We start from the raw sequence: 14,640 nt of genomic DNA, 5'->3' as shown, positions 1-14,640 counted from the left end.
GGAATGAGAAATTTCTACCTGTAGGTGGGTAATGAAGGAAAACCTTTGTCTCTGGAAAGGTTCACAACCCTCCCACAAACACTGTCCAGGGTAGACATCTTTTCCTCCATGCTCAGTTGCAGCATGATAGAAAACTTGGGATGGTGTCTGAAACCACCTGGAAAATGGAAAGGATTTTAATTTTGCAGGAAACAGTATATTCTTTTGCAATCAACTTTTTACTTAGCTATTACTTATAAATCATCAAAAACAAAAGTTATTTAAAAGTGGCAAACTAAAATTATTCAAGGGTTCTATTTTCATTTTCAAGAGCTACCTGTACAAGATTTCTATAAAGGAAAAGGCAGCCCTTACACAAAAATATAAATAAATGGAAATGAAATATTTTATATATTTTTATTAGGTAGTAGCTTATAAAGACTTCCCATATCACCATGACAATATTATAAGCTTGTAGCACTGACTAGTTGTCAGGTCTACCATTGTGTCCTGCCTTTCTGCTGGAAGTGGGTGGGGGAGAAGGTTTGCTGGCATTTTCACATGCTTTTGCTTTTACTGCTTGAGAATTAGGGAGGGGGGATTGTCTTTGGAGATGGAGCAGATTCCCTTTCAGCCAGTTCCAGCCTGGTTTCAAGGCCGTTGTGCCCTAAGGGTGAACTGTTGTCTTCCAAGCACCTCAGCATTCTCAAAACAACCTTGCAGCATGACACTGGCTGCTGGTGGATGGTTAAGGGGGTTGGGATGTGGTGGCTCAGTGGCTAAGATGCTGAGCTTGTCAATCAGAAGGTTGGCAGTTCAGTAGTTTGAATCCCTAGCAGCGCATAACAGAGTGAGTTCCCATTACTTGTCCCAGCTTCTGCCAACCTAGCTGTTTGAAAGCACATAAAAATGCAAGTAGAAAAATAGGAACCACTTTGGTGGGAAGGTAACAGCGTTCCGTGCACCTTTGGTATTTAGTCATGCTGGCCACATGACCACGGAGACATCTTCGGACAGCACTGGCTCTTTGGCTTAGAAATGGAGATGAGCACCGCCCTTAGAGCTAGAAACGACTAACACGCATGTGCAGGGGAACCTTTACCTTTTTAAGGTTTGCTTTGTGCTTCACACGGGACTTTTCAGATTCCACCTTGCTTTCCTGCAATCACTTTCACTCAATAAGAGTTCTTTTGATTCAACTTAATTGATTCAAGAGTCTTACTTTCCTGAGATAGCAGCTTGGTCAAGTCCTTACATTAGGCGGAATCTGCAAAGTTGGACAACCCGGAGAGGCACACTCTATCATGGATACTATGCACACGATGTCAGCTCAAGGCAGCGACCACGAGTAGTTGAGTGTTAGGGGGAAGCCTCATCCAGACCTCCGCCTGGGCTGGACCTCTCCGAGTGTACAGAGGAGGTCGGGAGCCTGGGAGACACATCAAGATCCAGGTGGTCCATTGGAGTTGGAAAGAAGGAAGAATGGGAAGAACCAAAGGAGTTACCGTCACCCAAGGTAGCCAAGATAAGAAAGGCAACCAGAACTGAAAGAGCTTGAAAATGAGGTAGAGGAAGGCAGAGAACCCGACCATGCTGACCTAATGAAGCAAGCCATGCAGTTCATGAATGCCTCCAAACCCTGAAGGCAAATATGAGGCACATGCAACAGCTGCTACCAGTGAGTCTCAGCAAACCCAAGAGGAGGAAGATGGGGAATGAGCCCCGGCACTAGATACCAGAGTGGGAGTTTCAGAAACTCTGGCTGCTGCCTCAACTGCCGCAGCTGCCTAAGTGGGAACTATCCAGGCAAAGCAAAGCAAGGCCCCACCCGTTGGTGTGAAGTTTGATGCGACTCCCAGCGTTGGGATTCTTCCTGGCCCATGTTCTGACATATATGCAAGAATATGGGCAGGAAATCCCTACCGAAAGTGCCAAGATGAGAATCATCACCCTGGCACTGGAGGGAACTGCAGCCCACTGGATGGTGACCCTCCACAACACGAATGGACCAGAGCTGAGAAACTTATGGTGCACGGTTAGCAGTTCAAAGACTCTCAGCTGATTGCAAAGTGAAGGACCACATCAAAACCCTGCAACAAAGTCGCACAGTGGTGGTGGAGTACACTGAGGAATTCCGTGACCTGGCATGCCAACTTAATAACCTCATCAGTTGCTTCAAAGATTGGCTAAATGATGGATGACCTGTACAACCCCTGCGTCTTGAGGAAAGCCCATGCCACCCTTCATGACAGGTACATCCTGGTCAAAGAGGTGGAGATTGATCAAGCATGCAACAAGTACTGCTCAACTTGACCATGGAAGAAATTACTCCTGGAGTAGAGAGATGTGGTGAAACAACAAAACCTGCACACATGCTTTAGGGTCCCTGGGAAAAGCCACCAAAGCCCCGCAGTGGGCCAGGGAAATAGCACTGAAGGGAGTGGAGGTTGAGTTAACCCCATCACCAAAACAAGATGAGTGTCACGCCTGGAAACCATACTAGACTTTAGGGTTCCAGACGCTGCCACATTTTTCCCCTGAGGGGAAGAAGGGGGGTTGAGGGGTATGGTAACATTCTTCAAGCAGTCAAGGTCGGATGGTGTTCACATCTGCAGGAGGAGTGGCGAGAAGATATTCGAATGAACTGGGAGAACGTGGGACCATGTGACCAGCAAAGGGGTTAGGGGGGTGGGACTCTTGGGGTTTGTATAACTGGGAAAAGAATCCGGAACTTCAGTTTTGGAATTTCACTCATCGTGTGCCAGTTTCCTCATGCTAGTAAAGAACTCTGAAAGACAATGGCTTCTGAGTTTTTTTTATGCAGAAGAGGTTTTTCTGGAAGCTTGACAGTATTCCAAAACTCTTAACTTTCTTTTGCTTAACGGTACCCTCTCCTCCGCTCGGAGGGGGCCCGTTAGAGGGGTGCTGGGCCCCAGCCTCCGCAACCTCCACAGCGGTGCAAAGACCCAGCGAAGATGGAAGGGCAGCAAGCTGAAAGCATGGAAGTAGCACAGAGGTTGGAATCTGAGGATTTAGTTGAAATCACCTACTTCCCATCGGAAGATATGACTCAAAAACCCGAAGTGGTAGAGCCTGCTTGTCAGCTTGGTGCACGGCCCAAAGACTCCGATTCATGGGTAAGCTGTTGTTCGGGAGAAAACATTTCCCCGGGGCAGAATGGAGAGCCCCCTCCCTCTTCTCAACCTCAGTGGAGGACAGTAAAACCCGGAGAATCGGGAGAGTCACTGGATTGGGACCTGAGAAACCCCCTGAAATCCCAGTCCCTATTAGACCTCCCGGAAACTTTTGAGCGTTTGGAAGTGAGGCCTCATATAAGCTCAGCTCACCAACCTCGAGAGCCTTTAGCTCAGCCTAAATTCACCTTCCCTCCCACCAGAGAGGGAGAAATTACTGAAGCTCGAAGCCATTCCGTTGAACGCAGGAGGACCTCCCTTCCCTCCTTCAGACGGCAGGGAGTTCAGGCAGCACCAGGGACTTGGGGGGAATCGCAACTCCCCCCTCCAATTGACTTTTCCCGCCAACAGAGGCCTACGCTGCCTCCTGCTGCTTCTATTCCTCCCGGTTGGGCATTTTATCCTGGACAAGGATGGATCCAATACCAATGGCAACCAGCCAGTTCAGCACCTTTCTTTCCTGGGGGCCCCAGGGCGATTTTTGCCTCGTCAGCTGAAGCATTTCAAGGACTTCCTTCTCAGCAGCCAGGGGGAATTCCACCCCCCTTTACAACTCAGCAATCAGCCACAATAGCAATGGCCCTCCCACAAATCCCTCTTCAACCGCAAGCAGGCCAGCTAAACCCACCTGCACCCCCTCACCCAGCCCCTCCCCCTTTCAAACCAACCTTTGATGGGAATCCACACCACTTGGCTTACTTTCTCAGCAGAATTGAGGCTTACGTTGAACAATATAGACATCATCAATATAGACCCATCAGAAAGAAGCCTAATCAACGCCATCTTGGATGGTATGAACGTGGGGCTAGCCTCAGAGTGGATAGCTCAACTACACAATGAACGTGCACCAGAACTAAACGATGTTCACGGATTTATGGCACTACTTCACAACCGGTTTCAAGATGATGACCTAATTGCAGAATGTGAAACCACCTTAAAAACGATGAACCAAGGTAACAGGCCTCTAAAACAATTTGTATGGGATTTCCGAAGGGTTGCTGGCAATCTTAGACATTGGCCAGATCGCATCCTCCTCCACTACTTCAAAGAGGCAATCGATCAAAACATCAGAAAAGCCTGCTCCACTAGAGGAATCCCAGAACAACTAAATGACTGGTACAACGTGTCCATAGCTCTGGACAGAGAATTCAACCCCCTCCAAAGCCAATCACCAACTACAACTCCACAACGACCACCTACAAGACACTCCCTCTTAAGACCAACCACACCCTCCACCTTTCAGCCTTCAACAATAATCAAATGCTACCGTTGTAGAAAACTAGGACATCGGGCGTCAGTTTGCCTAGCCCCAACACCCCTCCCACAGTATCGCCCACCAACTGCTACCCGACCACGCAAACCCCCTCGAAAAAATCCGAATACCAGTCGCTTTGCGAGACAAGCCATAAACCTCCCTACTGACCTTCCGTCATCTAATTCACCTCCTGACAACTCAAACCAAGCAGAACACGACCCAATGGTGAGTGCACCCATTCCTCCTTTTGCTATCAAAGTAAACTTAATAATTCCAGGGGGAGGGGCCAAAAAAGATTTAGAGGCTATTGTGGACACAGGATGCACCAGATGCCTAATTTCAACCTCTATGGTCGCCCAACTCCGTATAAAAACATTTCCCTTGAAACACCCAATTAAATTCCACCAAGTAGATGGAACCTTGATTGGCGGCGTTCCAGCAACCCAAATCACGCAACTGGTTCGCTTAGAAATTGGAGACCATCATGAACTTATAAGATTCATAGTGATTCCAAAGATGTCAGAATCCATCATCCTGGGTTTAGCTTGGTTGGACAAATGGGAACCCACAATCAAATGGGAGGATGGATTCAGGAAAATTATATGGACTTTCAGACCCTTAGACCCAATTCCCCCTGCCGAAAAAAACCTTATCCAAAATGACCACCAGAGGGAACCAACAACCACAATATCCAATCCATCTCCTAATGAACCACGCATCCCTAAAGCATACATGGATTTATCAGACGTTTTTAGCGAGGATGAATGTAACCTCTTACCCCCCCCACCGACAAACTGCGCAATTGAATTGCACCCGGGGGCAAAATTACCAAAAACCAAAATGTACTCAATGACGCCAGCCGAAATGTCTGAACTAAGAAAATACATTGACACTAACCTAGCCAGAGGGTTCATTGAACCAGCAAAATCACCTGTAGCTGCGCCCGTGCTATTTAAACAAAAGAAAGATGGTTCGCTTAGATTGTGTATTGACTTCAAAAATATCAATGCAATTTGCATACAAAACACATACCCTTTACCACTTTATGCACGATTTGTTGAACCACTTATCAAAAGACAAAATTTTCACCAGATTGGATTTAAGGGAAGCCTATTACTGGGTCCGCATCAAGGAAGGTGATGAATGGAAAACGGCTTTCAACTGCCCCTTGGGCAGTTTCCAATACCGTGTCATGCCTTTTGGCCTCCAAGGGGCTCCAGCTGTTTTCATGCAACTAATTAATGAAACCCTGCACCCCCAACTCTACAATGGGGTTCTTGTCTACTTAGATGATATTCTTATCTACACAAACAATATCGAAGAACACATCAAATTGGTCAGACAAGTCCTTAAAAAGCTCCTAGCGGCCAAGCTATATGTCAAACTTTCCAAATGCGAATTCCATAAGGAATCCCTAGACTACCTAGGTTACCGGATATCAAACAAAGGTATCGAAATGGACCCAGGAAAAGTAAAAGCGGTGTTGGATTGGCAACCGCCACGCACACGTAAGCAACTTCAAAGTTTCTTGGGATTTGCAAATTTTTACCGCAAATTCATTCCTTCTTTCGCAGAAGTAGCTCTACCATTAACAGAATTGCTAAAAACTGGGCCATTACCCGCCAAACCCAAACCTAACCAACCCCTACCTTGGACAATGGACTGCCAACGTTCCTTTGAACACCTGAAATGCCTATTCTCGATGGAACCAATTCTTCAACACCCGGATACAAATAAACCTTTTGTGGTCCAAGCTGATGCAAGTGATGTAGCAGTAGCCGCTGTCTTATTACAATGGAATACCGACAACAATCTTATGCCCTGCGCGTACGTGTCTAAAAAACTGACTGACACTGAACGCAGATGGGCAGTTTGGGAAAAGGAAGCCTTTGCAGTGCACTGGGCACTCCTCTCCTGGAGACACTTCCTTGAAGGGGGAAAGGAACCATTCGAGGTGTGGACGGACCACAAAAACCTCGAATACGTAAAAACCCCTCGAAAGCTTTCTCCCAAACAAGTTCGATGGGCTCAGTTTTTCAAACGGTTCCATTTCACCCTCAAATACATCCCCGGCAACCAAAATCTACTGGCTGACGCCCTATCTAGGAAACTGCAATTTGACAGCCAACGCGAAGAGGTAATACATGCGATGATTCCCGATAGCGAACCGGCCAGCCAAGCATTTACTCGACCGCGATCACACCGTGGTACTAACATCCCACCAAATAAACTACTAGCAGAATTAAAATCAGCACTCACTGACGATGCTTGGTTTAAAGAAAACTTGCCAAACCTCACCTTAAGGGATGGAATACCCTGGAAGGGAACCAAGATTTATGTACCCGTCGCTATGCGGCTGCCTATACTACAGAGAAGCCACGACTCTCACCTAGGAGGTCACTTTGGATTTTTAAAGACTCTCCACTTGGCTAGAAGAAAATTCTGGTGGCCAAAAATGAAATCAGATGTCGAAGACTATGTGTGGAGCTGTGCTACCTGCGCCACCATGAAGTCCAGACCAGGGAAACCCCCTGGACTCCTACAACCCGTAGCCGAACCCACCAGACCCTGGGAAGAGATTGCCATGGATTTTATTGTTGAACTCCCACCTAGTGGGGGAAATACGGTGATATGGACCTTAGTGGATTTGTTCTCTAAACAGGCCCACTTCACTGCGTGCAGCGGATTGCCATCGGCGAGAAAATTAGCAAAGCTCTTCGTGAAACACATCTACAGACTGCATGGAGTTCCTAAAAGGATAATATCCGACAGGGGTGTTCAATTCACAGCCAAGTTCTGGAGGGAGTTCCTACGGTCCATTGGATCGTCTCAAGGACTTAGTTCTGGGTTCCATCCGGAGACCAATGGGGTGGCTGAAAAATTGAACTTGATGGTGGAACAATACATACGGTGTTATGTAAATTACCAACAAGAAAACTGGTCAGATTTGTTACCATTTGCAGAGGTCGCATATAATAATGCTGTACACAGTAGCACGGGGTTAACCCCTTTTCAAGTAACCACTGGCATGGACTTTGTTCCAATGGCTGAACTCCCCGTGCAACCCCCCACTTCCGTTTCCCTAACGGACTGGGTGAATTCGTTCAAAAAAGGTTGGGAAAATACAAAAAAGGCCTTAGCTGTGACAGCTCGGAATTACAAAGCCCAAACTGACAAACACCGTTCCCTTCAACCCCCTTTTCGCATTGGAGATAAAGTCTTTTTATCTACTAAGTATCTGAGGTTGAGAATACCCAGCAGAAAATTCAGTCCAAAATTTTTGGGTCCTTTCCCCATTGTAAAAATTATTAATCCCGTTACCGTCCAACTCAAGCTCCCTCGAATGTTGGGGAAAATACACCCGGTATTCCATACCAGCTTATTAAAACCTGCTAGACAGTCTGGTCTGAGACCTCAACCTGCCGCTCCCCCACCACCCTTGATAATCCAAGGTGAAACCCACTATGAAATCAAGAAAATCCTTGACTCTAGACTATACAGAGGTCAATTACAATATTTAGTCCACTGGAAGGGATATCCATTATCTGAATCTACTTGGGTCAAAAGTTGGAAAGTAAATGCGGACAATTTGATTAAACAATTTCACGACACTTTCCCTGACAAACCTAAAAAACCTCTTGGAGGGGGGAGAGGGGGGTAGAAGGGAAGTGTGGACCACTGACACTCTTCTTTATTAATTCTTTGTTTTCTTTCCTAGGATATAGCTTCTTTTTCAAGGGGGGATGCCTGTCAGGCCTGGAAACCATAATAGACTTTAGGGTTCCAGATGTTGCCACATTTTTCCCCTGAGGGGAAGAAGGGGGGTTGAGGGGTTTGGTAACATTCTTCAAGCGGTCAAGGTCGGATGGTGTTCACATCTGCAGGAGGAGTGGCGAGAAGATATTCGAATGAACTGGGAGAACGTGGGACCATGTGACCAGCAAAGGGGTTAGGGTGGTGGGACTCTTGGGGTTTGTATAACTGGGAAAAGAATCCGGAAGTTTCAGTTTTGGAATTTCACTCATCGTGTGCCAGTTTCCTCATGCTAGTAAAGAACTCTGAAAGACAATGGCTTCTGAGTTTTTTTTATGCAGAAGAGGTTTTTCTGGAACCTTGACAATGAGGGAACTCCGGCCCAACCAGCCAGGGGCTGACGATCCAGCCAGGGGCTGACCAACACCGATGAACCCCTGGTAAGTGGCCCTGTCACACCAGTGACACTTTCCACAGAGCTATATTTCCAAGTCTCAGGTTTAAAAGCCATCTTTACAGGCCCTGCTAGACTCAGGCTGCACCAGATGCCTGGTTAATCCAACCCTGATTGAAAATGAGATGGCTAAAAGTACCCATCACATTTTGCCAACTAGATGGATCAGTAGCGAGGCATCCCAGCAACATTTGTTACCAAATCTATAGAAATGCGGATGCTCTCACGTAGAAACTTTAAGCGTCATAGTGGCCCTAGGGATGGAATGGCCCTGGTATTGGGGCTGGAGTAGCTGAAGAAGTGGAATTCTTACGTTAACTGGAGAAGGGGGCTGCTAAAAATCCGAATGAGTCGGCCTCTCTGAGCGCAAATTGGAATCTGGAAGGCAGCCTCCCCATGGTGGGAGATTGGGGCAGTAGCACTGGGATGAGAAAAGGACCTCCTCACTATCCCCAAAGAGTACCGGGATCTAGTAGAGGTGTTACGCGAAAAGGGTTCAGATGAACTCGCCCCTCACTGGCTGACAAATTGTGCTATAGAAATCCTTCCTGGGACTAAATTGCCTAAGCCAAAAACACCAGAGGGAGTTGGTCATTGACAAAAACCTTGCCCGTGAATTCATTCAATTGGCCTGACCCTAGGTGGCAGCTCCTGTCCTGTTCTGCAAAAAGGACGGGATGCTTCATCTATACGTGGATTATAGGGGATAAACACTGTTTGTGTAGAAAACATCTACCCTGCCCCTGATGAAAACATACTAGCAGATTTGGCCAAGGGCAAAATATTCACCAAACTGGACCTGTGAGAAGTCTACTATCGTGTAAGAATTAGGGAGGGGGATGAGTGGAAGACCGTATTTCAACTGCTCTTTCGGATGCTTCCAGTTTAAAGTCCTTCTATTTGGCCTCCAGGGCACCCCAGCAGTGTTTTAGCAGTTAATAAATGAGGTCTTAGACCTCATAAAGGAATGAGGTATAAGAGACTTCTGGTGCAGCTAGACTATATTTTAATCTACACCGAAACAAAGGCGGAGCATGTGAAACTAGTGAGGGCTGTAGGTTATAGAGAAAGAAAACTGCAGGCCACCAAACTTAACAAGTTTGAGAGTTCATCAGAGAATGATAGACTATTTGAGTTATTGCAATTCACACGAAGGCATTGAAATGGACCCCCCCCCCCAAAAGTCCAAGCGGTGCTGGATTGGGCTCAACCCTGAACCAGAAAGCAACTAGCATGTTTCTCTGAAAATAAGATCCAATCTTATTTTCTTTTGGGTTTGAAAATAAGCACTCGGACTTATTTTCAGGGAGGTCTTATTTTTTTGATGTGCAGGAGGTAGTGAGTGCAGGGACTGACAGGAGTAGGAGCACAGCTACCACTGGCCCCACCCTCTTCGTCCCACTCTCTGCTTTCCTGCGGCTGCAACCAGACCAAGCTTTCGGCACACCTTGGATTCTACCCACCTTGCCTACTGACCCAACTGCTGCAGAGACATTTCTCAGCTATAGCAGGCACTGTGCTGGCCACCAAGCAGCTGCCCATGTTGCTGCTGGCCTTGCAGGGGCTCTTTGCCCTCCTGGCAGGGTGGGTGGAGGCAGGGGCATGCCAAGAGCTTGGCCCTGATTTAGGCTGCGGGCAAGCAGACAGTGGGATGGAGAGGAGGGAGCTGGCAGTAGTTGTCCAAACATTTTTCACTCAGAGGGAGTCTGCATCTTTCCTCTCATTAGAAATGAAAAGTAGCTTGGATCAGCTCACCCTGGGATGCCTGATAATTTCCACTTCAAGAAAATGCCCAAAAGGAGGTACAATTGTTGCATGGTGGGGAAAAAAGGTGTACATGGGGCATGAGCGGGAGGAGAGAACCAGGCACCTGACTGAGGAAGTTGCATAATGAAGGGCTCATTTGTTAATCAAGTCCCATTTTTCTTACGGCAGCTGCGATGGAAATCAGTAAGGAGAGGCTGCCTAGAGCAGCAGTATCAAACTCAATTTCATTGAGGGCTGCATCAGGGATGTGTTTGACCACGGAGGGCCGGTGGTGGTGGTCGGAGTTCGGAATGGTAATGGTGGACATGGGTATGTGTGGCCATGATGGGCGTTTGACACAGGCTCAAGATGCATTTTTCCCTTCTTTCTTTCCACAGTTCTTTACTATAACCATTTTCTTATCTTTTCTACCAGATATTACTGGCAAACATTTATTACTTATTCTTCATATTCCACTAAACTTTTTATTTCTAAATTTTTACCCCATGGCTTAATAGTAACTTGCTTTTCCAGGCAGAAAAGCTATTTATACTATTGTGTTGTGGTCTGCTGCTGGCCTGCGGAGCTGACAGCAGAGTCGGACAGTGAGGAGGTTGGGGAGGAACATCGGCCAGTCCTGGAGTCTGGGGAAGGCTTGGACGAGGGCTCTGTGTCGAAGACAGAGAGGGGGCCAGGGCCATCTGGGACTTATGTGCTGCTCCAGAGCCAGACATCAGCGAGGCAAAGGAACAGGGGGAGCCTATTTCTAGTACGCACGTGCACATAGCTGCCAGAAGGCAAGAACAGTTAAGACAAAAGGGACGACTTGGGAGTAGGGCTTGGAGATGATTGGCCCCTCCCATAAGACATAAAGGAGGAGCAAAGGCACATGAGCCTTTGCAGGAAGCAACTTTGTTCGTTCTGGTCGGTTTAAATTCTGATACTCCATTTTGACTCTGTGCTCTGTATAGCCTTGAAAAGCTAATTGCCAATTAAGTCTTTGGCAGTGTGTCAAGGGAGATAAAGGTGGGTGCTTATCAGCCTTATCCTGAAGGACTGTGGCAGACTTCTGTCAGACTTTACAAACTATTTGTGACTCATTATGGCTGTGAATGAACAGAATTCACAGCTATCGAAATAAAAAGAGGGTTTTTGGGACTAATCATGTGCTTTTTACTGCCTCAGGAAGACTAGGTCAGAACACTATTGTGTTTTTATTATTCAACTAAAAATAAAAATACAATAGCATAAATAACATGATACTACAAGATCTAAGAGCAGAGATAAATTTTCAGGACAGTAATTAGAAATGGCTATCAATTATAGATAGAGAATAGAATATAGAATACAAAATACAGAATAGATTGTTGATTGTAGATTAAATGGACCTACAGTATATAAAATCTGACATTAAACTGTAGTATTAACATAGGATGTTGCTTGCTTTCTACCTAGATCAGGCACTTACTTGAGGCCACATAATTGTAAAACAGTCCAAGCCAGTCCTCCTGCAGCATTCTCCTGGCCTAAAATGGGCCGCATGGAGGCCCCGGGTAGCCCTGCTATGGCCCTTTTTTGGCTTCCATAGCCTCCTGAAGCACTCTCTCAGCCAAAAACAGACCGCATGGAGGCCCCAGCCGGTCCCCTCTCAGCCCGTTTTCGTCCTCCACTGTGTCCTGCAGCAATCTCCTGGCCAAAAATGCATGCAGCATCCCCATGGCCTGTTTTGGCCGACAGGAACTGCAGGCAGATCCTTTGATATTTCCAGGCCAGCCTGCGGGCCGGATCCAGCCGGGCCTTGAGTTTGACACCCCTGGCCTAGAGCAAGCTCAAGAGCCTTTTGTCCCCTCCTCATTTTGGAAACACCCTTCCACATTCCGCATCCTCCTTGACTCCAAGGAGAAAAAGGGGGACAAAGCCTTCCCCCCCCCATTTGATCCAAGCTTCTCCTGGGCGGGCTCCAGATTCCCCCCTGGGAAGGGGAAATGGCTTGCTCTCCCTGGTCTCTTTAGCCGGGCCCCAAATCTGAGGCCAAAAAGAGGGCGGACAGAGGGGTCTCTCTCTGGAGACCGCTGGCTCCTTTCAAACTTTTCCCATCACACTCTCTTCTCTTGCTACTGGTATAAGCGACTACCAGTAGGAAAAAAACAGAAGGGGCCACAGGAGCACCTACGCATAAGACACACAGGTTTCTGTATTTTCTACCTTTACGCACCACAGATCAGTTCCAAGTTCTCACACCCTCACATCGGGTTTCAGATGAGCCCTCCTTGCCCACCCTCCCTGCAACAAATGTGTGTGCTCCTGTTTCGTTCATAGGCTTCCCAAGAGGAACAGATGCTTAAGGAAAGGCAGGCAGCAAAAACAAAGGGTTGTTTGTGGCTGAGCAGTCCTGAAATATCCCAACCCAACTATCCCTTTTGCCATCCAGACTGAGCTAATGATGTCTCCAGGGGGCTGTGTTATTACGGAAAAATGACAGTGGTCAGCTGCAACACTGCGCTTATACTTCCAGAAAACTGTGAGCAACTGAGCAAAGGTGGGCAGTATGGGAAAAGGAGACTTCTGTGGTGCGTTGGGCACTCCTAACCTGAATGCATTTCCTTGAGGGAGGCAAGAGCCTTTTGAAGTATGGACTGACCACAAGAACTTAAGAGGCACTAAAAACCCCATAGAGGCTATCTCCTAAGCAGGTGCAATGAGTGCAGTACTTTAACTGCTTCAATTTCACATTAGGCTACCTCCCAGGGGGAAAACACTTCCTGGCTGATGCTTTATCCTGAATATGTCAATGCAATTGCCCTAAAGCAGAAATAGTCAAAACATCCAGTGAACTGGGTGCCCAAGTCACCTCCCAAGCACAAGCAAAAGAAAAATGGTAAATTTGTCCATGGGGTGACAGCTGCACTTAAAACTACCCTGAAAGACGACAAATGGTTTCAAGATCATGGGAACGTTTGTTCATTCCAGGGCGGAGTAGCCTGGGTGGGAACTAAACTATATGCAATGGAGAGCCAGAGGCTGATGGTCTTGGGGAAAAGCCATGACTCCAAGGCCACTGGACACTTTGGCTTTGGAAAAACTTTGCATCTAATTAAGAGACAGTTTGGGTGTCTGTCTCTGAAAAAGGACATTGAAACCTATGTGGCAAGTTGCCCTGTCTGTGCCTTGGCCAAAGACTACAAGGGAAAACCCCACGACTCCTCCAAATAGTGACAGAGCCTTCAGCACCCTGGAGAGAGATCTCCATGGATTTTATTGTTGAACTTCTAGAAAGTTTAGTGAAAACAGTTATATGAGTGGTAACTGATTTATTTTCTGAAGTACATTTTGTCCGCTGTTAGAAGATTCCTTCAGCACGGGGTTTGGTTATACTATTTTTGCACCATGTCTACAGACCACATGGAACACCCCAATGTATCATCTCAGACAGAGGGGTGCAATTCACCTCTAAGTTTTGGAGGACATTTCTTAACCGACTTGGGACTGACAGGGGCTTAGCTCAAGTCATCATCCCCAAACTAATGGGGGGAGGGATGTGTGAATTCAGTGTTGGAACAATATCTCAGATGTTATATCAATTATTAACAAAGAAAACTGAATGGATTTGTTGCCTTTTACTGAAGTGGCATATAATAATTCTGTGCATAGTAGTACAGGATTCACTCCTTTTAGAGTGGCTACTGGACAGAACTTCAATCCTATGCCTGAATTGCTCCTCTATGACCTCCCACTGAAAGAGTGGGTTTCCCAATTGCAAAATACATGGTCAGTGATGAAGAAGATTCTGGTGGATGCACGTGAGGTTTATAAGAAGCAAGCCAACAAGAAGCATGAGAAAACCAAGCTGTTTAAGATTGGTGACCTTTCAACCACTTCCTGCAGTCTCTATAACCATCAAAAAACCTGGGACTCAGGTTTGTGGGGTCCTTCCCAATCAAACGTGTTATTAACCCCATAACTGTAGAATTAGACTTGTCCTTCGACAAGTTCACCCCGTGTTTCACTGCAGCTTATTGAACCTGAGGTCACTTCTCCCCTTAGACCTAACCTTTCACAACCCTGGATCCTTTAATGATAGAAGGGGAGCAGCATTTTGAAATCTGGGAAATTCTAGATTTCTGTAAATATAGGGCAATGACGGTGAACCTTTTAGAGACCGAGTGCACAAATTGCAACCCAAACCCCACTTATTTATAGCAAAGTGTCAACACAGCAATTTAACCTGAATACTGAGGTTTTACTACCTAAAATAATGA

At 46.6% G+C, this 14,640-nt stretch overlaps 1 protein-coding gene across 5 annotated transcripts in view; it reads right to left on the bottom strand.

Annotated features, from left to right (window-relative positions):
* Positions 1-14,640, bottom strand: part of ARID2 (AT-rich interaction domain 2) — a 295,603-nt gene that overhangs the window by 51,740 nt on the left and 229,223 nt on the right. For all 5 annotated transcript variants that reach the window (XM_058191210.1, XM_058191209.1, XM_058191212.1 and 2 more), the window contains one exon: positions 19-157. In XM_058191210.1, coding sequence (XP_058047193.1) covers positions 19-157 — 139 coding nt within the window. The remainder of the gene's footprint in view (positions 1-18; positions 158-14,640) is intronic.

The sequence above is a fragment of the Ahaetulla prasina genome, chromosome 7 (genome assembly GCF_028640845.1).
Source record: "Ahaetulla prasina isolate Xishuangbanna chromosome 7, ASM2864084v1, whole genome shotgun sequence".
NCBI classification, from domain to species: Eukaryota; Metazoa; Chordata; class Lepidosauria; order Squamata; family Colubridae; genus Ahaetulla; species Ahaetulla prasina.
The sequence above is the reverse complement of the archived record's forward strand: the minus strand, read 5'-3'. Positions and strand labels throughout refer to the sequence as shown.